This window comes from Aulostomus chinensis, chromosome 19 (assembly GCF_037954235.1).
Source record: "Aulostomus chinensis isolate RoL2024-O1b breed Wild chromosome 19, RoL_Achi_v1.0, whole genome shotgun sequence".
Classification (NCBI taxonomy): domain Eukaryota; kingdom Metazoa; phylum Chordata; class Actinopteri; order Syngnathiformes; family Aulostomidae; genus Aulostomus; species Aulostomus chinensis.
The window spans coordinates 21927830-21951181 of record NC_141338.1 but is presented as its reverse complement, the minus strand read 5'-3'; the positions used below and the strand labels follow the sequence as shown (position 1 = coordinate 21951181).

General features: G+C 44.5%; 1 protein-coding gene across 7 annotated transcripts in view; it reads right to left on the bottom strand.

The window, feature by feature from the left end:
* Positions 1-23010, bottom strand: part of sptan1 (spectrin alpha, non-erythrocytic 1) — a 44154-nt gene extending 21144 nt beyond the window's left edge. For 6 of the 7 annotated variants that reach the window (XM_086187480.1, XM_086187483.1, XM_086187482.1 and 3 more), the window contains exons 1-17: positions 22889-23010; positions 7378-7617; positions 6292-6417; positions 5319-5459; positions 4450-4730; positions 3957-4101; positions 3695-3849; positions 3439-3574; positions 3217-3318; positions 2989-3126; positions 2245-2355; positions 2042-2119; positions 1786-1941; positions 1481-1685; positions 789-970; positions 458-701; positions 73-195 (exon numbers count right to left, since the gene is read on the bottom strand). In XM_086187480.1, coding sequence (XP_086043606.1) covers positions 73-195; positions 458-701; positions 789-970; positions 1481-1685; positions 1786-1941; positions 2042-2119; positions 2245-2355; positions 2989-3126; positions 3217-3318; positions 3439-3574; positions 3695-3849; positions 3957-4101; positions 4450-4730; positions 5319-5459; positions 6292-6417; positions 7378-7614 — 2560 coding nt within the window. In that variant the 5' untranslated portion in view covers positions 7615-7617; positions 22889-23010. Of the gene's footprint in view, positions 1-72; positions 196-457; positions 702-788; positions 971-1480; positions 1686-1785; positions 1942-2041; positions 2120-2244; positions 2356-2988; positions 3127-3216; positions 3319-3438; positions 3575-3694; positions 3850-3956; positions 4102-4449; positions 4731-5318; positions 5460-6291; positions 6418-7377; positions 7618-16981; positions 17129-22888 lie in introns of those variants that run through there. The other variant, XM_086187481.1, reaches the window with a different exon arrangement.
* Positions 23011-23352: the final 342 nt, after the last annotated feature.

The window sequence follows — 23352 nt, the reverse complement described above, 5'->3', positions numbered from 1 at the left end:
GGTGCATCACAATGGTGGTCAAGCTGGTACACATTAGCAGACAAAGCTGGGTATGTTTAATGATGACGGTACCTTCCTCAACCATGGCCTCTCCTTTCTGGGTGACAGCTTTGATACGAGGCTCGTGACCCGTGATCTCAGCCTGCAGGGCCTGGTGCTTCTTCAGGAGGTTCTGGACACCAATCAGGTCTTTGCCTGAGGAAACATTTTAGAACAACTTCAATAACTCTGCTTCCATTTTCATTTCAGGCAGGAGCGGAAAATAGAGTTAATTTGCCTCCCAGAACATTTCTCTCTGGGATACTTTTCCGAGTTAGGAAAAAGAAGGGAGTTAAAATCACACAACACATACACATGGCCTCTGTCCAGTGAACTATCCTGTAAAATCCACATAAAGGTTACTTTCGATGTACAAATTGTAATTGGTTTCCATTCTACGGCACAAGGAAGGTTTTACCTCTGTTAGTGGAGGCAGCGATGGGCTCTTTCTCACGGATCCAAGTCTCCTCATCCTCCACATCTCTGAACAGCTGCTGGAGGCGAAGAGAGTCCGAGAGTTTCTGTTTGCGAGCAGCCATGGGCTCACGCAGAGCTTCGTAACGAACAACTAAAGCTTCCTGTTTCTTGCGGATATTGTCAGCGTCAAAGTGTCCAGCTTCTTGGAACTGACGAGCTTGGATTGTTATGCCATCAATTCGGTCCTGACAGAGAAATTCAAAGTTTAGGATACATGTGCTCATCCACTGGTACACGGCACGCCAATATGGTGATATCTAGTGTCAGGCTACCTGGTGGGCAGCCACATCAGCCTCTAATAGTGCGTGTTTCTTCTGCAGGTTCTGGACACTGGTCAGGTCTTTGCCATAGTCGTCTGAAGCAAGATGGCCCTCTACCTCATAGAGCCACAGCTCAATGTCCTCCACATTCCTGTTGAACTGCTGCTGCTGGTTGGCCTCACGGAGCTTGATGCCTGAGATCAAACATTCCCGATCAAACTCAGCTCTAATATGCATCCAACACTGATACAGCACAGCATATATATGATATGATGTGTACTTACTGATATACGTTTTTGAATATATCTATATACTTAACTCAATTGGTCCGTTTCAACCCTTAAATTTGATGTTTCAGCAAAGTGGTATTTATCCACACAAAGCAGTTTTACAACAATAAAAATAAATCATCACGTGGAGATTTGCTCCTCATGTATGGACATTTGATAACAATGGCATCTTTAGACACTTGATAGTGTTGAAATAATTCAATCAGACTATAAAAATTGAGTCCCTAGTTTAGTTGTCACTGGAGGCTTAATTTTAAGCAAAAAATTACAGATTTATCTTTTTTTAAGTTATCTCAAGTTATGAGGGTTGACAATGAAGAAAAGTAACAGCTGAGACTCTGAAACTCTCAACAAGGGTGTCACAGATATATCAGTTTGACAGAAATGGTCATCAAGCTTTTCTGTGTGCGGTACCTTTCAAATCTGTAGCCTCCAGAAGTTTCTTCCACTGGGAGCTAACCTCCTCCATGCGGCCCGCCACCTCAGTGGAGGCATAATGTTTCCCGTCCAGCAGCTCCTGGCCAGACTTCTGCAGCGCATCGATGCGACTCTGGTTAGCTGACAGCTCTGCTTCAAAAGCTTGGTGCTTCTGTACTTTACCCTGCAGGTTAGAGGGGTCCTGTAGTTGGAGAAGAACGGAGTTTGGAGAATTGAGGATTTAAGCATTGGGATGTAAAAAAACAACACCAAACCAGATCTCACACTCTTTGCTGAGCTACCTTATAAGCCTCATCAGTGGCAGTCTTCATTTTCTCGTTGATCCAGCTCTTGAGCTCATCCGAGTCCCTGAAAAACTGCTGCAGGTGGAAAGAGTCCTCCAAGGCAGCACGACGAGACTGAGCACGCTCATGCAGGGCGTTGCGGCGACTGAGTAGCTATGGATGAGTGAAGACATTGTTTTTTTTAGTCCAACTGTAAAAACTTACCACTGTTTTGGTCACCCCCTGCTCATGGGGTTCATGTGGTTGAACTTACAGCATCTCTGCGGGTAGCCACGTCCTCTTTGGCATAGTGGTTGTTCTGGATGAGTTTGGTAGCAAACTCATCCAAGGCCTGAATATAAGCAAGACATAAAGATTAAAAGTGTGTCCCATGGTTCTTTAGACCATCTGCCTACGATAGGAAAGCATTCACACGGTGTGCAATATTCCTGTCATGGAACAGGTGGAATAACTTACAGTGATCTTCTCTTCCTGGGCACTAAGTGACTTCTCAAAGTCTTCGTGCTTCTTTAGCAGAGCCTCTACGCTGTCCAGGGAATCACCAAGGTCTTCATTCAGAAGGAAAGCCTGAACATTGAGAAGACAATTCAGCTTCACACTCCTGAAACAGTGTTGGACTCATGATGGACAGTCGAACAATGACTGTAACCAAAGGAGCAATCTTTTTTTTAATCAATGATCATCAATCCATAACCTGCTGCCTACATACAGATTCTGCTATTCTTTTATTTATTTTATTACAGATACGTATAGCTAACAGGGAATGTCTGTATGTCATTTTTGTCTCCTTTGTTCATTATTTAGAATTAGCAGAGCATGTTTATTAATACATAAATAGCCAATCATTCAAAATTAGAAGATGGTTCTGAAAATGATTCCCACAATAAACATTGTGAACATTTTGTTTTCCCTCCACGAACCACTAACTTTGCCTACATATGTACAACAATTTGAGCCTTGCTGAAAATGAGTGAAAACATTAATTTGTAAAAGTCAAGCAGACACAAGCAGCAGCTTAAGAGTTCTGCTAACCTCACTTCTTTTACAACTCTGCACCCAAAACTTATAGTCTTCATCTCTTATTCTTCATATTTTCACATTTCACAAAACTCTCCTCAATAACTGGAGAGAGACTTTTATGCATAGAATAAGTGAATTGTTTCCTGAAGAACACTGCTGTTACCTGGTGTGTGAGATTACCTCTTGTTTGCTCATCCAGTTGTCAACTTGCTCAGTATCTCTGTAGAAGAGCTGCAGATCCATGCACTGCTCATACTGCTGCCTGCGAACTTCCCACAACTCCAGCAGAGACTCCTTCTCCTCAGAGAGGATGCCCAGCTGCACACACACACACACATTAAACAGGGTTGTGTGCAGTGTCAATACTGTAAGATACACAGCACCATCTGGATTCTCAGACAGGTCTACCTTTTCTTTTACTTCCTCCAAGGCGTAGTGTCCGGTATTAAGCAAGGCCTGGCCAGCTTCATCTGTGGCTCTAAAACTATCCTCGTGGGCATCAATCTCTCCCTGGGAAGTAAAATATCAAATTGATCATTTATCATTGATAGATAATCAAATCTCAGCCAAGGGTACAGCTACCATGGCCATCATCATTTCCCAAGGTCACTGGTTTGTAGGAAAATTTACTTTATGCTCCTGGTGGCGGTCGAGCAGAGCTTCAGCTCCAGCCACATCATTGGCCAGTTCATCTGCGTTGATCAGAGCCTTCATCTCCGTCACCCAGCTGGTCAGATCCCTGAAGTCAGCTGTGAAACGTTGCAGCCTGAAAGAGATCAAGAGGGCAGCAGTGAGCAGGGTTCTGTGAAGGAACGACAACTACATGCGTTATATACTGAGCTTTATATCAAGCAGGCCGGGATTTTGAGGTTTCCTTTATTTTTACCGGTAGGAGTCGTTGAGACGGGCGTGACGTTCAGCTGCCAGGGTTCGGATCTGCTCCCAGTTGGTAATGAGTTCATCCTTCTTTAGGTGGATCTGGGAGGCATTTTGTGGATGTGTTTGCTGCAGGCGCTCTGCATCACCGCCCAGTGTGTTGACCTGAGTCAAACAGAAGAAATGGGGGTAGAAAGAGCTGTTAAAAAATTGTGTGCAACTTCATAATCATTTGTGTAGATGGCTGGATATTCTACGGCGTTTCTTCTTGCCTTATCCTCCAGAGCAGCCAGGTCTCTCTCCAGACCCTCGTGTTTACGCAGCAGAGCCTGCACACTGGCTAGGTCACGACCAAAGTCATCAGAGGCCATCAGCTGCTCCTTCTCCTTGATCCAACTGATTGTCTCATCCACATCCCTGTTGTTGGGATCAAACACAGTTTTATATTCAGGCAGTGTCAAGAAACCAATCATTACTAGAGCCACTCAAGAGAAGAAGCAGGACACATGTTAACAGACACCACTGTTGCAGACTGTGGAACCTATGATTGAAACTAGGAATTTAGGGGAACCACTTAATGTTGTTTTTTTTCCTGAATATTATCCAATAAATCTTACAACAAAGAAGCATAGTGAGCATGCAGCGGTGTGAAAAGACCTTAAACAGTCTTAAAAATCAATATGAGGCAGACAATGTTTATGTTGTGGTGGCTCACCACCAATAAATGAACATGTGGGAAAGCCTGGATGCACTGGTGCTGTTTACCTGTTGAAGCGCTGCACCTCAGCTGCTCCAAACAACTTGCCCTGCCTCTGCTGGGCCAGACCCTTCAGGCGCTGCCAGGCAGTATTGACCTCGTCCTGCTTGCGAACTATTAGCTCAGCCTCAGGATGGGCTTCCTGGATCAGCTTGGCTGCCAGCTGGTTCACTTCATTCACACGTTCCTCATGGGCTGCCAAGTCTGTTTGGAACTCCTCGAACTTCTTCTGCAAAAGCTCAACGTGCTCCAGGTCTTGACCCAGCTCCTCTGAGGTGGCCATGGCCTCCTGTGTGTGGAACATTGGGGCAATACCAAAAAAAACTTAGGGTAAACACTTCAGTCAAATGCTTTATGTGGTTCCAAGCATCAGTAAATGGCATCATACAAACTGCCAAAGAAGCACTGTTTTAATTCCCAATTCAAATTAGTCAGTGCCATTGGCCCTAAGCCAGCTTTGTAATTTTTAACTTTAATTCTTGTTTCCTTAAAATGAGTTCAGCCTCTGACAGGTACATTTCTGTGAGAAAGTCTGTAGATCAAATTCAGAAACAGCACTTTTTTGGGAACAAATAGCTAGAAGAAAGCCTTAATCCTTAATACCATTGTGGACTGGATCCCACCCAGCACAACTGGTGCAATGCTGCCCCAACACATGGTTATGGCTTCACAGCTTCTACAGTGATGTCACTGCAGCGCTGTGACTGCATACGCTACCAGCCCCCCTTTCCACATCTGTGCTCTTTAATAAGCAGACAAAATGTAATAGCGATGAACAAGCTGTGGTACTTCCTGAAAATACATTTCATTTTATTTTACAATGAATCTGTTCTCCTAATTAACCATTTGTGTAGAGTTTTGCAGTTGTGAATCTGACCTTGTCACTGATCCAGTCCATAGCATCTTCACACTCGCGCAGGTACTGGACCAGTTTCTGGGCCTGCAGCAGACGCATGCCTTTCTCTTTGGTCCTCTGCAGCAGGAGGTCCCACAAGCGATGCAGCTCCTCCAGACGAGTCTAGTCCAGAAGAGGTGTTTATAGTTAGGAGGTGTGAGGAGAGCACACTTAAAGAAGGACATAGGGGACACCTGGAATGCTTCAACATTCTATCAAAATATCTTCACTGAATTAAAAAAAAAGAAAGAAAAAAAGATTATTGTTTAAAAAAAAAAAAGTTTATAGCTTGGGGGGAAAAAAATCACATTCCACAATACTCAAATAATTTTATAATAAACGGCTGGCTTGAAACACACGTGAATGCAAAGGTTAGCCATTTCCATGCAGCAGAAAAACAGCAGAAGGGAAGAATGGACTGAAAAAGAGATCTGGAAGAGATTTCACAGCACTCAGAGGACACGCTTCATCATCCACAGCAGCTCAACACCAACTTTGATGTACTCAGCCATATTGACACTTGAAACTATGGGTCTCTGTAGTGTCCGGTACGGCGTGTAGGACTGAACCAGATGGGAGGGGTTAATTGAGCATTCAAGAAACAAAACCAGGTTTGGGTTTCAATGCATCTACAAAACTAACCCTTATTAAGAAGCAAATATGGGGTTATCGTCCAATGCAGGGGTGGGCAATCCTGTGCCATGGAGGGCCGTGTGTATGCAGGTTTTCCTTCCAACCCAACACTTCAACAGGTGAACCACTGATTAACACTCTTCTGTGGCTGAAGGTGTGTTAATCAGTGGAATCACCTGTTAAAGTGTTTGGTTGGAAGGAAAACCTGCATACACACGGCCCTCCATGGCACAGGATTGTCCACCCCTGGTCCAATGTATCGCCGTCAGTATGTCATACTACACAGAGATCATGAGAACATCGTCATCACTGTAGGACTCACTCGAATGGTGTCAGAAGCAAAGTGTCCCTCGGTGATCATGAGGTTTCCGGTCTCATCCAGTTTAATAATGGCCCCAGCATTGGCCTGAACTTCGGCTTCAAAGGCCTGGTGCTTCTGCAGCTTACCCTGGACACACCAGACGACATGGGATACACACATGACACATGACATCACAAACAAACTGGACTGACAGGCAGACTGCTGGGTCACAGTTGGTACATGAGTCACATCTCCTGGTTTATTGAGCCATTAAATGTTATGTGTAAAGGTCAGCACAGGTGGATTCGTGGACTCTGACACATTGCAGGTTTGTGCCCAGCTAAGAGCCAGCAAGCAGCTAATACTGCAAAGATTCACAACTCCTTTCCAATTTTCATGTGAACCAATGTTGTTTTTTGAAGTTCTATAGTTCTATATTTCATTTGATCATAAGATAAATGATATTGTAAAGTTTTATTCACCTAACAGCCTTATAATGTATACTAGAATACTGTAGAAAAATATCCATCACATTTGCTTATTCAGCCATCCATTCATCCATCATACATCCATCCATTTTCTGCTGCTTATCTGTTAAAGGTCACGGAGGGGCTGGAGCCTATCCCAGCTGCCACTGGGTGAGAGGTGGGGTTCACCCTGGACAGGTCACCAGTCCATCACAGGGCCATCAGGAGCAATTAAGCGTACAGTATCTCGTTCAAGGACATTTGGACATGGTCACTGGGGGAAGTGAGGAACCAGCCACCCCCTTGCCACCCTGCATTTGTTTAGTTTACAGCAAAATCTACTGAGTGAATTTGTCAGATAAGACAGTGATTTCTGTTGGACAGATAAAGACACTCTTCACAACCTTTGCATTTTTTAGACCGTCACTGTCAATACTGAGGGACCTTGGATGCTGCTAGCAGTGTTTTATGCAAATGAGATTTACAGCCTAAAATGCATCTAAAAATGCAGGTGTTGCGTAGATTGCAACTGAAAAAGCACCATGATGCCAATGTAGGCCTGAGAAACTACTGGAAAGTGAAATGGCAGTGCAAATGTGTAAATGCTCAAACAGAGAGAAATAAAACAAGGGGGACAAACCTGCAGGTTGGAGGGGTCCTTGTAGTTCTCATCAGAGGCAATCTGCAGTTTCTCCTGGATCCACTTCTCCAACTCGTCGGCATCACGGCGGAAAAACTGGAAGCGGTAAGAGTCTTCCAGCTTCTGCCGGCGCATAATGGAAAGGTCCTTGAAACGTCGGTAGCGGTCCAGCACCTGCTGCCGGCGCTCCTGGATGTCCTCCGCTGTCTCCAGCACTTTGACTCCTGCGGTGTCCATTTTCTGTTCAAAAGACACAAAGGTAAGGCTCAACACTCTGAATATGCATCACTTGACATGCCTGGGCTTTTGGGAAAGTTACGAAAAGAAAACATCATTTTGCTCACGTAGTTCATCGTCTTTAGTTTACAATGTCCAGTCGCAGCCATCTGCAGAGTAATGCACTAAGACTTGTCTTCAGTTTATACTTCTAGGTTTCTCTTTCTCATGAGATACCACGACCTGGATGACGCAAAGTTGTTTCATTAACCAAGATACTTGTGTTGATAGATTTTAGGGGTTTTAAATGTACTGCCCATTGCGTATTAACAACTAAAAAAATGCATTCAATTCAGCATTGTGACCCTAATAACCAGTTACAATTTTAATAAGCATGACAGGGACAGAGTAGCAAGAATCCACCTTAGACAGCTGGATAACGGACAGTTTAGGGGAGTTATTACTTTAGCTTCAGATTAGCAACATGCATAGATTAAAACATGACAAAAAGAAAAGAAAGGAAAAAAAAACATTCACATTTGCTCAATCATAACACTTAGAGATCCATCAGGTGTCCAGTATGGTATGTGGCGTGGGTGAAACATTTATTGTATTAATCCTTTTCATTATTATACTATAAAACCCAAACTAACAGGACACAGTTGGAGATGATAAATAAAGTGAGAACTTTATTTATCATCTCCAACTGTGTTGTTTTCACACAAACGATTCGGCAGAACACCCATCAGACGTCTGAAGGCCCGAGATGACAGTCAGATGACAGAGACGATCAAGAGACATCACACAACCCACGGCTGAACTGGCAGTCAGCCGGCAGGTGAGCTGTAGTATAGCAGTGACACTGCTGCCTCTTAAGAAAACAACACCCAGCTGTATATTTGCTGCTGACGCTACAACCAGCAATGTAGAACCTGAAATCCTTTAACACGCTACTTCTCAGATGTTTTGGTGCTGTGAAATCATTAACACTGGACACTCTGAAGGCAAGATATCCATGACAAGGCCGCTGGCCAAAACAAAAATCCCCATCCTGACTCAAGCTAGGGAAGCAGAGAGCTTGCAACTGAAATACTGAAATGTCAAAAGGGGGTGGAGCGGACATTCCACAGGCATGCGGACAGTAACCAGGCTCCAATGAACAATGGGATCGCTGCAGTCAGCTTGCTTGTCCACCATGCTCGGGCCAGTGTCGTCTCAAACTGAGCTGTGTGGAGCCAAGACAAAACAGGAGCTTTGCATTCACACTAGCTTCCATTCCCAGGAATCTGAAAATCACTAAATGCTACATACATTGCACATGAAATAAAACAACAATAATACAAATCAAATGTGATGATTTACCATATAAACCAATTAACTCAATTCTCTGAACAATTTGGCTACTAGAGGGCAGTGATTCACCATCAGGGGTGGGACTCTAACTTACAATATTTGACCAGCAATAATCAGAGTGTCACAGTGGTGCTTCTACCAACCATTCATATTTACTGTGAGGCACCATTTTAGAATCACAGCTTGTGTGGAGTTGCTACAACTGAGAACTGCATCTGCTCCAATTTTTGGTACTGATTTTTATTTTTATTTTTGGGGGGGGGGGGTGTCACAACACATTCCAAACATAAAAAGCTGAGTGCAGGGCAGAGCACTGTGCTGTCTATCATCCTGCATGTACATCTGAACAGCTTTTTGTTGATGCTGCAAACAGAGACAAAAGCCTTGGAGGATGGATGGATGGATGGATGTGGAACTGGCCGCTGGTCCGTGCTCAATGGGAGGATTAGTGGAGTCAGCAAGTGAGTTTTGAACCAGAGCCAGAGAACAGAGATGCTACATTCATTTCCAGACAAACAAGCATCCTGATGAGCTCACACATATGAAAAGGTAATGAGCAAGCATCCCTCCTCTCTCCCCTGCATCTTAATAAGTCAGCAGGTCAGAGTCCATCCTCCGAATGCAGCTCCTGCATGTTGCATTTGAAACTGAACCAAATATCCCTGTGAATACTGAAAGCCGATTAGGAACATCAACGCAACGCCTGAAAAAGGGACTGTCTGGACAGCTGCCTGGCTAGCACCCCTCCCCCATCTCAGAACTTGCCCCAGTTCACAGAGCGCTTAAGCCATCTCCGGGATTTTACTGATCTTAACCTCATGCTGCACAGTCATTGCCAAAAAAAGGTGGCAGACAAATGTAGCTGATCTTTAATATCACAGTTTTCCTTCGGTGAATAAACCTCAGATTAGCTTCCACACTGACATCTAAAAATGGCCATCAAACAAGAGTGTCTACCATATTCTAATGCTCTGAATCTAACATCCTTAAGGCCTGCAACAATTACCTAGCGTCGTCTACTGCTAGCTGCTAATCACAAGCCAGGACATGATGTTTACAACCTGAAACGTGAAAACAAGACAACAGAGGAAAAACTTGAGACTTGAAATAAGACGAGACAGCAACAGAAAAGAGAATGATTTAAGGGAAGGAGTCAAAGTTTTTGGATTAAGTACATTACATGAAATGTAAAAGAATTGAATATTTCTAAGGACTCAAAACCAGTGTTGGAGCATGGCGGGTCACAGTGTTCGGACGCCCCTAAATACAGCACTGCAACTACTGATAGCACTTCCTCTCATTTTTATCAGGAGATAACAGCTTTCCCTCTCTTGAGCTCAGTGCTGCCTCTCCAGCAAACACCCCCCCCCCCCCCCCCCACACACACACACACACAATATCAGGCAGCAGGCTTCTATTCTAGGTGGGAGCTATGCCAGCTGCATGGTACTGCCTGTAGAAGTCATGAATATCGCACTGCTGTTACAACGTTCTATCTATAGACGAGTGCCGGTACTCACAGCACCACGCACCATCTGTGTAGGAAGGAGCTGCAACAACAGAAAAGCTCACTTCTGATGCTGTTGCACCTCAATAACAGAATGGAGGAATCACACAGAAGTTTACATCACTATTGTAAAGCCTCTGTATAAAAGTGCAACTATCCATCTCCAGGGCTCATCATTAACTTTTGGTGGCTCTTGACCTTTGGACAAAGAAACTCACAACAGACAGTTGCCTAAATAAAAATGACAAAAATTATATTTTTCAACTTATTTGCAAATGCTGAATTCAGCTGAATACTGGCACTACACCTACAGGATTTGCCTGGGGATTTTTTAACATGGTTGTTGTTTGCACTATGTATTAGGTTACATCACGAGGCTGTTGAAAATCATGCAGCTTTCTTATTGAAAGAGCACAAAATAACCACAATGTATTTTAAATGTATTTTAAAGCAATTTATTTGAACTGTATGTATAGAAATCAGTGGCATGTCTCATGTTACTTGGGTTAGCACAAGCTACCGGTTAGAATCTGGATCAGCGCCTTCATTCTGATATCTGATCGGACAGTGAGCAGTGGCGGCACCTGGTCCGATTACCCATCTCTTCTGAAGCACCCAACCTGTGTTCAGGTACAAGGCTCAGGCTACAGGAGGTACCTCAACCTCTGGGATTGGAGATGATGTAAACTAAAACCAACTAATAAAACATGTTTTTTATTAACTTTAAATTAATCAGGAATGCTGAAGTTCACTTAGAGGGAATGTGTGTCCTTCTTTTCGTAACTTTCCCAAAATCCTAAATGTTAGGATACACAATGGAATGCAATATATGTCATAATGAACTAATAATAGATTTATATGGCTGTTATGCACCTTTGCTCTAGCCAAGAATGTCTCTGTGTGGGTCTGACATTTCCTGACTAACCATGGGTGTTACTGCTAGCATGCAGCAAGGCTGGCTACATCCTGAGGAAGGCAGCATCTGAGGGGGTTGCGCCGGAACACTTGATTCATTGACTGTATTGACCTTCAATAATCCTCCATCATAATCTGGAGCACACAGAGGAGCTGATCAGGCCATTCACTTAACAACTCCCAGTTACTATGACAACCATCTGTTATGAATAGGGGTCATGTGGAGCCTGACAGGGAGGAAAAGAGCTACAGGCATTTTCAGGAAATGGGAGAGGCCCATGAGAGCACTGAGGACAAGGAGGGAGGATGAAGTCTATCCAACAACAAACCCCTCCAGCACTGACATTAGTAACCACACCCAAAGAGTTTTCATACACATCAGCCCGTGATATCATTAAGCAGAGTCGCCAGGGAGTTTGGCCAAAGAATCTGTTATTACTAGAAATTGAATTTATTGAATATTGAATCCATTTCCAATATCAGTTATTACAAAACACTGATAATAGCAGCAGCTGCACCAGTAAACATCATCTTATATTTGGATGGACTTGAATAGCCAGCAAGAGGTTCCTGCTAAAAACTAGCAAACTAGCAGCCATCAAGGAGCATGCTAAAGATCCTCATGTTTTCTGATGGACTGACTAAGAGAGACGGGTATCTGAACTGGGTATTTAACAGGCCCAACTATTACTCAAGGAAGTAGAGTCCAGATGAAGTTATATGGGGCAGCACGGTGGTGCAGTGGTCAGCACTGTCGTCTCACAGCAAGAAGGTTGTGGGTGGAGCCCCGGCTGCAGCACAGGGTCTTTCTGTGTGAGTCTCCATGTTCTCCCTGTTCCTGCTGGGTTCTCTCTGGTACTCCAGCTTCCTCCACAGTCCAAAGACATCAAGAGGGGACCAGGTTAATCCAGACTCTAAATTGACCGTAGGTGTGACTGTGAGTGTGAATGGTTGTCTGTCTCTATGTGTTGGCCCTGTGATGGACTGGTAACCTGTCCAGGGTGAACCCCGCCTCTCACCTGAAGGCTGCTGGGATAGGCTCCACCCCCCCACGACCCTTAACAGGATTAGGGGTAGAAAATGAATGGATGGATGGATGGATGGATGGTTATGCATTTCAAATAAATATGCTCTCAAGTATTTGCCCAGCTCCAGCCCCCCCCCCCCCCAACTCTTAACAGGATAAGCAGTAGAAAGTGGATGGAGTTTTGAGCTTTTGTATCACAGATGCAGCAGGAAGAACACAACATTGGGAGGAATTTGGTTTGAACACTGACAGCTGAGTGTGTCATAGCAGACACTGACCATTACAGTTAGACAAAACTCATTTAGACTCCAAGTACTTTCTGTAACAGTAATACTGCATTCACATAAATTGTCATTAGGGTATGATCAGAGTCTTTTGGGGGGGGGGGGGGGGGGCGACAACCAAGATCATTGCTACTGATTGAGCCAAACTTCACATCAACTGGTCTAGAACATGAAGCTTTCAATTAATATACACATGAAAAAAATACAATAATGCTACTGATGTGTGTGCTGGGCTTTGACCTGAGGGTTCAGTGACAGGGTTTGTCATTCATGTGACGTGAACACTGTTGCTCTGCTGATGAAGTGTCATCATTTCACTTCTGTGCCCGTAGCTCAGTTGGTCTTCTGTTGTTTAACTGAATTGAATTTTGTTCTCTTTTCAGATTTTCTTTCTAGCTTTTAGCTCAGCAGGACAGAGTCACAGGGTGGTAACTTCAGAGTCACATGGTGGTAACTGCAGAGTCACAGGGTGGTAACTTCAGAGTCACAGGGATCTAACTTCAGAGTCACAGGGTGGTAACTTCAGAGTCACAGGGATCTAACTTCAGAGTCACAGGGATCTAACTTCAGAGTCACAGGGTAGTAACTTCAGAGTCACAGGGATCTAACTTCAGAGTCACAGGGTGGTAACTTCAGAGTCACAGGGTGGTAACTTCAGAGTCACAGGGTGGTAACTTCAGAGTCACAGGGTGGTAACTTCAGAGTCACAGGGATCTAACTTCAGAGTCACAGGGTGGCAAGTTCAGAGTCACAGGGTGGTAACTTCAGAGTCACAGGGTGGTAAGTTCAGAGTCACAGGGTGGTAACTTCAGAGTCACAGGGTGGTAACTTCAGAGTCACAGGGTGGTAACTTCAGAGTCACAGGGTGGTAACTTCAGAGTCACAGGGATCTAAGTTCAGAGTCACAGGGTGGTAAGTTCAGAGTCACAGGGATCTAACTTCAGAGTCACAGGGTGGTAACTTCAGAGTCACAGGGTGGTAACTTCAGAGTCACAGGGTGGTAACTTCAGAGTCACAGGGTGGTAACTTCAGAGTCACAGGGTAGTAACTTCAGAGTCACAGGGTGGTAACTTCAGAGTCACAGGGATCTAACTTCAGAGTCACAGGGTGGCAAGTTCAGAGTCACAGGGTGGTAACTTCAGAGTCACAGGGTGGTAACTTCAGAGTCACAGGGTGGTAACTTCAGAGTCACAGGGATCTAAGTTCAGAGTCACAGGGTGGTAAGTTCAGAGTCACAGGGATCTAACTTCAGAGTCACAGGGTGGTAACTTCAGAGTCACAGGGTGGTAACTTCAGAGTCACAGGGTGGTAACTTCAGAGTCACAGGGTGGTAACTTCAGAGTCACAGGGTGGTAACTTCAGAGTCACAGGGTAGTAACTTCAGAGTCACAGGGATCTAACTTCAGAGTCACAGGGATCTAACTTCAGAGTCACAGGGTGGTAACTTCAGAGTCACAGGGTGGTAACTTCAGAGTCACAGGGTGGTAACTTCAGAGTCACAGGGATCTAACTTCAGAGTCACAGGGTGGCAAGTTCAGAGTCACAGGGTGGTAACTTCAGAGTCACAGGGTGGTAACTTCAGAGTCACAGGGTGGTAAGTTCAGAGTCACAGGGTGGTAACTTCAGAGTCACAGGGTGGTAACTTCAGAGTCACAGGGTGGTAACTTCAGAGTCACAGGGATCTAAGTTCAGAGTCACAGGGTGGTAAGTTCAGAGTCACAGGGATCTAACTTCAGAGTCACAGGGTGGTAACTTCAGAGTCACAGGGTGGTAACTTCAGAGTCACAGGGTGGTAACTTCAGAGTCACAGGGTAGTAACTTCAGAGTCACAGGGATCTAACTTCAGAGTCACAGGGATCTAACTTCAGAGTCACAGGGTGGTAAGTTCAGAGTCACAGGGATCTAACTTCAGAGTCACAGGGTGGTAACTTCAGAGTCACAGGGATCTAACTTCAGAGTCACAGGGTGGTAACTTCAGAGTCACAGGGATCTAACTTCAGAGTCACAGGGATCTAACTTCAGAGTCACAGGGATCTAACTTCAGAGTCACAGGGATCTAACTTCAGAGTCACAGGGTGGTAACTTCAGAGTCACAGGGTGGTAACTTCAGAGTCACAGGGTGGTAACTTCAGAGTCACAGGGTGGTAACTTCAGAGTCACAGGGTGGTAACTTCAGAGTCACAGGGATCTAACTTCAGAGTCACAGGGATCTAACTTCAGAGTCACAGGGTGGTAACTTCAGAGTCACAGGGTGGTAACTTCAGAGTCACAGGGTGGTAACTTCAGAGTCACAGGGATCTAACTTCAGAGTCACAGGGTGGCAAGTTCAGAGTCACAGGGTGGTAACTTCAGAGTCACAGGGTGGTAACTTCAGAGTCACAGGGTGGTAAGTTCAGAGTCACAGGGTGGTAACTTCAGAGTCACAGGGTGGTAACTTCAGAGTCACAGGGTGGTAACTTCAGAGTCACAGGGATCTAAGTTCAGAGTCACAGGGTGGTAAGTTCAGAGTCACAGGGATCTAACTTCAGAGTCACAGGGTGGTAACTTCAGAGTCACAGGGTGGTAACTTCAGAGTCACAGGGTGGTAACTTCAGAGTCACAGGGTAGTAACTTCAGAGTCACAGGGATCTAACTTCAGAGTCACAGGGATCTAACTTCAGAGTCACAGGGTGGTAAGTTCAGAGTCACAGGGATCTAACTTCAGAGTCACAGGGTGGTAACTTCAGAGTCACAGGGATCTAACTTCAGAGTCACAGGGTGGTAACTTCAGAGTCACAGGGATCTAACTTCAGAGTCACAGGGATCTAACTTCAGAGTCACAGGGATCTAACTTCAGAGTCACAGGGATCTAACTTCAGAGTCACAGGGTGGTAACTTCAGACGTGAAATAAAAACAGAACAGAGACATGTAAAGGTGCTGCACCCTTCGGTTAACACCCAGGGACACACGGGGTAGCATGCTGTTGCTAGCTAGCTAGTCAATTACTCTAAGCTCTGTGCTCCTAGTTGACAACAGACTGATGGCTAGGCGTCACTTAGACAGTTCACATTAGGGTTCCTGGTTGGTGGGAGTTCCCAAGCAGAGATTAATTCACCTAAGATCACACAAACGTAAATTGTTTGAATAAAAGGAGTGAAATGGAGTCTGGGGACATCAACAGGAAGACTGATCTTATGGCAGAGGCCAAAACTTTATTGAGAGATGAGTGAGCGGCTCTCATCTCTCTTTTTTTATTTTTTTTCCTCTGGAGCTTCCACAATGACAGCCTGACAGGCGGCACAGTGACAAAATCAGAATGCGACAAGAAGGTCGCAGGAAACCTGAGACAACGCAGGTTGCCTTTTTCACCCTGCAGGCAAGCCGAGCAGGGCGGAGGCGAGCCGAGCAGGGCGGAGGCAAGCCGCGAAACACCTAGGTCGCTTGGAGGGTCGGTCAGCGAGGGTCGAAATGCCGAGTTCACCCTTTCAGAGTGCCCAAACTCCCGTGTTCACCCGCGTTTTTGGTGCAGTGTGAAAGGGCTTAATTTGTTAAAGGACAATGATTATCAATGATGCGTTAAATCTATTCCTAATCCAGAGGACATATCTCAAAGTATGTTGCGTATGCGAGGGGCGGGGCCAGCTCTCTCTGCCTTACTCTCGCTCGGTGTGAACACACACACACACGCACACACACGCACACACACGCACACACACAATACCTTGTTCCCACAATTGCAACAAGTACTTTGGGACAGAAAGGCAAAGACATGAGCCAACTTTGAAGTCAGTCAGTCAACCTGTATGACATACATGAGGAAAATAAAGAGAACTACTGCCCAACAAGTACTTCAGCTACATCATATGCACACAGGTTGAAGCACATATTCCCCCTTTCTGCTAAAATTCTTGATTTAATTGTCAAATTTTATTCTGTAATAGTTGTTTGTTCAAAACAATGCTGTTGCGACACAAGAATGTGACTTTAAAAACTGCAAATATAACAAAAGCAATGTAAATTCTGTTTCTAATATACTGATTTGTTTTTGCTGGAACATATTACTACATTACCTGTAAGAGAAGAAGTAATAAAACCTTGACATAAATCATCCTTACCACTGGGTCCAGCTATGAGAGGTGATAAAGCAGATTGTTTTCATGCACAGAAAGTCACAGCAATAGAAGGCATGCAGTATACTGATGTATCACTCAGTAAGTGAGGCTATACTCGGAAACACTCACATACAACATTCATATCAAAAGCTTCATACTAACACCTTTCAAGAGGATAAAAAGAAAATGCCGAGTCATGGCGACACACACCGGCTCTCTGTAGCTAAGATCCTCAGGTTCTTGTCCCTGGGCTGATAGGAGATCTACATCTGTGGTCCGTGTGAAGCAGCCAGCACCTACTGCTACTTCAGATGCTGCTACTCTGCAGCCTCCACTGACGCATTGCTAAGAAGTGGCCCAGCCCATGCGTCTCTCTCTGCACCATACCTCCTCCCCCATCCCTTTACTCAGCAAAAGTACATCACCGCTGCCCTACACTCCTCTAGAATATTCACTCCACACACACACACACACACACACACACACACACACACGCGTACGCGCGCACACACACACACACACGTTGTTAGCTTGAGTTTGGGTTTAGTAAACACACTGTGTACCGGGGTAGGCTGGCTACAGGGCACAGTATTGATCTCAGCATCAGGGGAAGCATTCAGCAGTGAGTCATCACAACAACCAGATGCTTTTCCAGGAAGTTCCTCATGATCATGTTCCATCAGTCGATGCAATCAAGGAACATGGTAGATGTGATTGGAAAACTCTCACACACACTCCAGTGTCTCCAAAATGTCTTCAAAGTAGCAAATGTCAGCAGTGGAATGGCAATGACAGCAGGGTCGGCACTGAACACAACACCCGTGCACAGCTGGGATTTTCAGTCAAGTCTCGTGCACATTTTCACACACTTTTTTGGGGAACTCAAAGGACATGGCAAATGTGATCCTGTTTCTCTCCGCTACCGTTCTGTGATGCAGGAGTTTCTTTTGGTCTCTCCTCCCTCTCAGAGCGAGACACGCAGCTTCATCTCCTCATTCACAAGGACACATGAGCTTGGATATCTTCTTATATCCAAAGAGCTGATCCTGTATTCTTTTCATTTCAATTGAATGATATTAATATCAATAGCATCAGCACCAAAACCATTTCATGTGATGTTCATGTACCGTGCAGACTGAAAACGCATGTTGACTTTGTGAATTTGTTACATTTTTCATATACTCATTGTTGTTTCCTACTGGTTGATGATCAGCAAGGAAGACAAGACTGCAGCAAATGTGGGAAAACAAATATCCACCATTGGACATACATTTAAATAAAATGACAGCTATCTGCCTGAAAGCAATGACATGCAAAAATTAAGGCACGTCCCCGAGTCTGGTCATATCAATGATCAAATCGCTGCATGTCAATTACAGGAGGTTTTCTGTCAAATTCCCTTTTAATTTCAGAAGTTAAAAGTTTTCTATGTCCAAACTTACAGGCTTTCCTAAAATAATCAAAGTCCATTTTGTCACAGTGACCTTGTCTAACTAATAAAGGTTAGGCCACGTTATTGGTTGGGGGGAAAAAAAACCCAAAATGATGGGTGAGGGGGACAAATGAATGACAGCGCTCCTGTTGTACTGCGTCATGCTCTAGCTTGCTCTCACGATGTGTGTTTTCGGGTGTTTGGTAAAAAGAAGCAGAGGAGGGTTTGTAATAAAATATAACTTATCCAACAGAAGAAATTACTCACAAAGGCCTCTGAAATAGAAGCCTCTCAGCAGTAAGGCCTGCCTGCTACAATCTGCAGCTGCTGTGTGTAAACCAGCTGCCACTATCTGAGGAAGTCCCAGACTCAAAAAAGGAGTTTCAATACCCAAAGTGATCCATTATCTCTTTTTCAAGAGCAGCAAAACCCACACACTCTTTCTGTTAACCCTTTCTGATGCCACATATCAAATCAGACAAGCAGGATCTGGATACATGTAAATGGGGATATGTGGTGATGAATAATGCACACAACTATCTGTGTATCATCACGTGACTACACTAGGGTCATACGTGATGCAGCAAGGTGGAGAAGTTTTTTTTTTTTTTAACCTTGTTCTGCATGTCCTTGGCTCAAACTGAGCACGCTCTGTGTAAAATGACTCAAATGGACACATCATCGTATCAGTAGCAAAGTGAGGCAGCAGACCAACGTTGTGTGTTGTCCCTCTAGAAATTACCCTACAACAACACAGACGCTTCAGCTGCCTCCCAGCCGTGTGTTCTGAGAGTATCAGTTTCCACACTCACACGATCTACAAGGCTACTGATACAGGATCATTTACAGATACAGGTGGGTTAAAAATGTCGATATACTGATATTTTATCAATATACATTTGTAGGAAAGATTATTGATACATAAATCCCAGTATCAATCTTTTAAAATGCATTAGATTTTACCCGTTTATTTTTTTGTTTTTGTTTGCCACTTTAGTCTGGCGTGATTTAGTGCTTAGTGCAACGTTACTACAGTCAGATGATCAGATCTCGCCAGATCCAGGCCATGTGCCTCCGATCAGAGAACAACAAGACGGCGGAAGCGCAACTTTAATCTCCGGCAAATTTAAGAGCCGATGTCTGGCAGCACTTTGGCTTTAAGAAGCAAGAAAACTGCGCCCAACTTGACAAAAATAATGCTGTGCGCAAAATGTGCAAAGTAAAGGTAAAGTACAACGGAAATACTACTAATCTCTGGAGCCATGTGACGAGGCGTCACCAGAGGACACTCAGCAACCAGGAAACTACAAGTCACTGCAACAACCCTCGCTGGAGACAGCATTTGGGACCAAGTTTCCATCCACGCCTCCACGTGCAGAGGACATCACTTCGGCTCTGGCAATTTTTATCTGCAAGGACCTCAGACCATCGTGTGTGGTAGAAAATGTAGGCTTCAGACCCCCGTCCACACTGGAACCACGCCATGTGCTACTGACACGGAAACAACTGAGTCAAGTCACAATCTCAAGATGTACAGAGAAGTTCAAAACAACGTCGCAACTGCAATGAAATCAGCAGAGAGAGTTGCCATCGCTGGTGACAGCGGGACAAGCAGAGCTACGATTCCTACTTGACCATCACCTCTCAGTACCCTGACAGTCACTGGTCCCTCATGTCCCACGTTTTACAAACACGGGCGATTGAAGCTCGCCACACCGCGAGTCATCCTGCTGAGCTGCTGACGGTTTGTGGAAGTCTAAGTCGCCCTTTTGTTTTGAATGACGGTCAAATATTTAAATAAAAAGTGCATGATGTTGTATGACTATTGTTTAATGATCAGTTCTCAATGTAAATATTAATATTTCATTATGCAGCAGGTTAGAGGGTTACTTTTACAATTGAATTTACAGCATGAGTCCTTTGAGAATCTCTTCCATTACCAAAGCAAAAATGGTACTGTAACTAAAATATCGTATCGTATATTGTATCGAATCGTATCGACTTGGGACCTAGCTTATCGAAATCGTATCGGGAGGTCAGTGGTGACACCAAGCTCTATTTATAGATATCAATTTGATCAATTTTAACATGGAAGAAAAACAATGATGTTCATTTTCATCAGTTGCAAACTGTCTCGAGTTTTACACAGCTCTGTGGAGTTTGTCTTTCATGCCTGGAGAGCTGCCATCAGCACTGCTTCTGTTAGTCCTGCAGGGGATGTTCAACAAACCAAGATGAAGTCGTTTTGTTTTTTAAAATGCTCCGCCCCACTGACGTGATGGTCACACACTCCCAGAGTAGTTAGGCAGTAGATCACACAGATCATGGAGTATATGAATCATTAGACTAAATCCCCACCAGCTTCACTTTGGTCTGACGTAACTAAGCTTTCCTAGTCTAGTTTCATGAAGAATTAACAGCTGGCACACTACAGAACTCCATACTACGGGCCAAGTTGGTTGGAAAAACCTCATTAAAAATGTGGCGTCATGCAGTTAGACTGCATTTTAATTTCTGGGTGAACCATACCCTTAAATATATTCAGCATCTCAATTTAAAAGCCTTGACTATGTTCTCTTATCTGGTATTTCTCTCCAATAAGGCTAAAATACTTCTCATTCAATTACTTCATCAATGAAAAAGTCGGTAGAATACGCCTTCAATAAGATAATCGATAGCTGCAGCTGAGAGAGAGAGAGAGAGAGACAGAGAGAAAACATGGACAACAAAATGTATGTCTGCCATAATCACAACACAATACTAAATGGGCCTGCTACTAGGAGGGACATCTTTTGCCGTGGGACTAACTGGGAAGTATTTTAGGCAGCACAGCTCAGGGAGATGTTCCATTTTGTGAGACAGGAACAAATGCCCCACATGTTCTTGTATCACTGTAACCCTCGACCAGTTAGTGCTGGAATGTTAGTGTTGTGTGTGTCAGACAGATCAGGGGTGTGGTCTTCTGCTCCAATTCATGTTAGGGATCTCATGACAAGCTGTAAGAAAAAAAACAAAAACGCAACAGCAACTATGCTGATGTTATTGATTCGTTCATCGTGTTGACCTTCTCTATAATGAACACTTCAAAACAAACTGAACCAAAATGGCGACGACAAAACCCCAATACACACGAGCGCTGGGCTTGCTGAACCATTCGATCCCTAATTCCCAAGGTTACGGAACTGAGGAGTCATTTTTCTGATGTAGGTGTTCTTGTGTATTGCCTAGAGCTGATAAACATCAGGGTGATAGCTGGTTCCAGTATGGGAGTCACAACAAAGAGCAAAGGATCATTTTCTCTGCCATGTTTCTGCAAACATGACATCACAACTTGTTCACCAAAATTTTCACCAACTTGCCATGTTGCTACTCTGACTTGAGGGGGCGTGTGCATGCATTTGCCAGTGGCAACTAATTTTCCTGATTATTCAGACACCACATGAATGACCCCAGACCTCTGCACCAGCAACCAAACGCCTCGCCAAGCCGATGCAGCAGCACAGGAAATGCAAGGACCTCACCTACACTACAGTCCAGCCCCTTCGGGTCCAGATCTATGGTGACACACTTCAAGTCTCATCAGCATTAACTGGTGTGGTGAGGGGTGCACACAAGCTAGACAGAGTCCAAAACCAGTACTCAGCTCTTCTCACCCATGTCTCGTTCCCACTGCTGTCCAGAGGAACAGTTATTCAGACTTCAATTTCACTTCAAACATTTTTACTACAAAACTGTAACATTCATAGACATGGACTGGAACTTTGAGAATGATGAGAATTTGACACCAACCTAACAAAAGCGGTCTCTGGGACAGTGTGAGGCAGAGGTGTGAGATGACCACCACTGCCCGAAGGCCTCTTCCACTCCAGAATGTAGCAGTGACTCAGATCAGGCGGTTTAAAAACTACCGTTATGAGTTTGAGTCGTGGTCGCCGGGAGGACGAGTCGGTCAGCGGTTAACAGCGCAGTCGAGGAAGGGACAGCTGGGCCCACATGGCCAAAGGTATGCGGCTCGCAGGGCGGCTCCCCTTCAGCCATGGCCGACGCCAACATGCAGCTCGACATAACCTGGCTATATGTATTCCAATGACGCTTATTTCTTTAATATAAAATATCGATATGCACCTTACAATCTGGCCAGAGGGCAGAACATCTCAATTCATATCGGTTTGTCACCGTTCATTCCCCGCCGGTTCATTTACACGGCGACCGGGCAGATAGCAGCTGAGGACCGAGCCCTCGGTCCAGTTTACTGGGGAATTTATGATATAACAACTCATAATCTTTACATATTCAAGTTCTAATCTAACAATGAGGTCTTTTCTGTGTGAATGCTGGTTATCGTACGCTTCATTACAATACAACCAAGCGTATGTTCGAGGACAACACCGTTCTAACGACGGGAGTCTCTGGCAGCTAATACCAGCACGCCCATCTCCTTTCTGATGGTTCATTTTCGGCTCGTTTGAACTATCAGGTTTGTTCAGTGGTTTGCTTGGACGGTCAAGAGCCTCCAACAAAAGCAGGACTTGCCGCTAGCTACCGCTAGCCAGCAAGCTAGCAAACAGGACGGCGAGTAGAGCTGAAGATCGGAGTCCCTGTGAGATACATCGCTCACTACATCTATTTTATGACGTCAAAAACAATAAACATGCAAAAAGCATTGTTCCGAGCATTTGTCTTACCTCGATTTGTTTTCGAAAGAACCCTGGAAACGGTCACTGTCCCGGCGGATCGACGAGAGATGAGAGGTTGTTATCTGGGCTGCTTTTTTTTTTTCTCCTTCGACACATGTGACGTAATTTTCTGCAGCTGTACGGAAAGAACCGACAAATACCGAATGGAGTCCGGGCACGAAACTGAGCATGCTCAAACATACTGTATGTGGGTAGACCAGAGTCGTACAGTGACCTATTTTATTGCCTTGTATGTTCGATATTAATATTTTAATAAGAACATTATTTTTCATGATCCGCAAAATTCATAATTTCTTTCAATAATTTCCATGTCATGTGACCAGCGGACCAGATATTAGTACTAGACAGAAAATACAGAAATCATCTCCCTTTATTGCCTCTATGATTTATGTGAATGTTTTACAGCAAAACATGTTTTTTGCATGTACCGAGAATTCACCATTTTCCCCCAA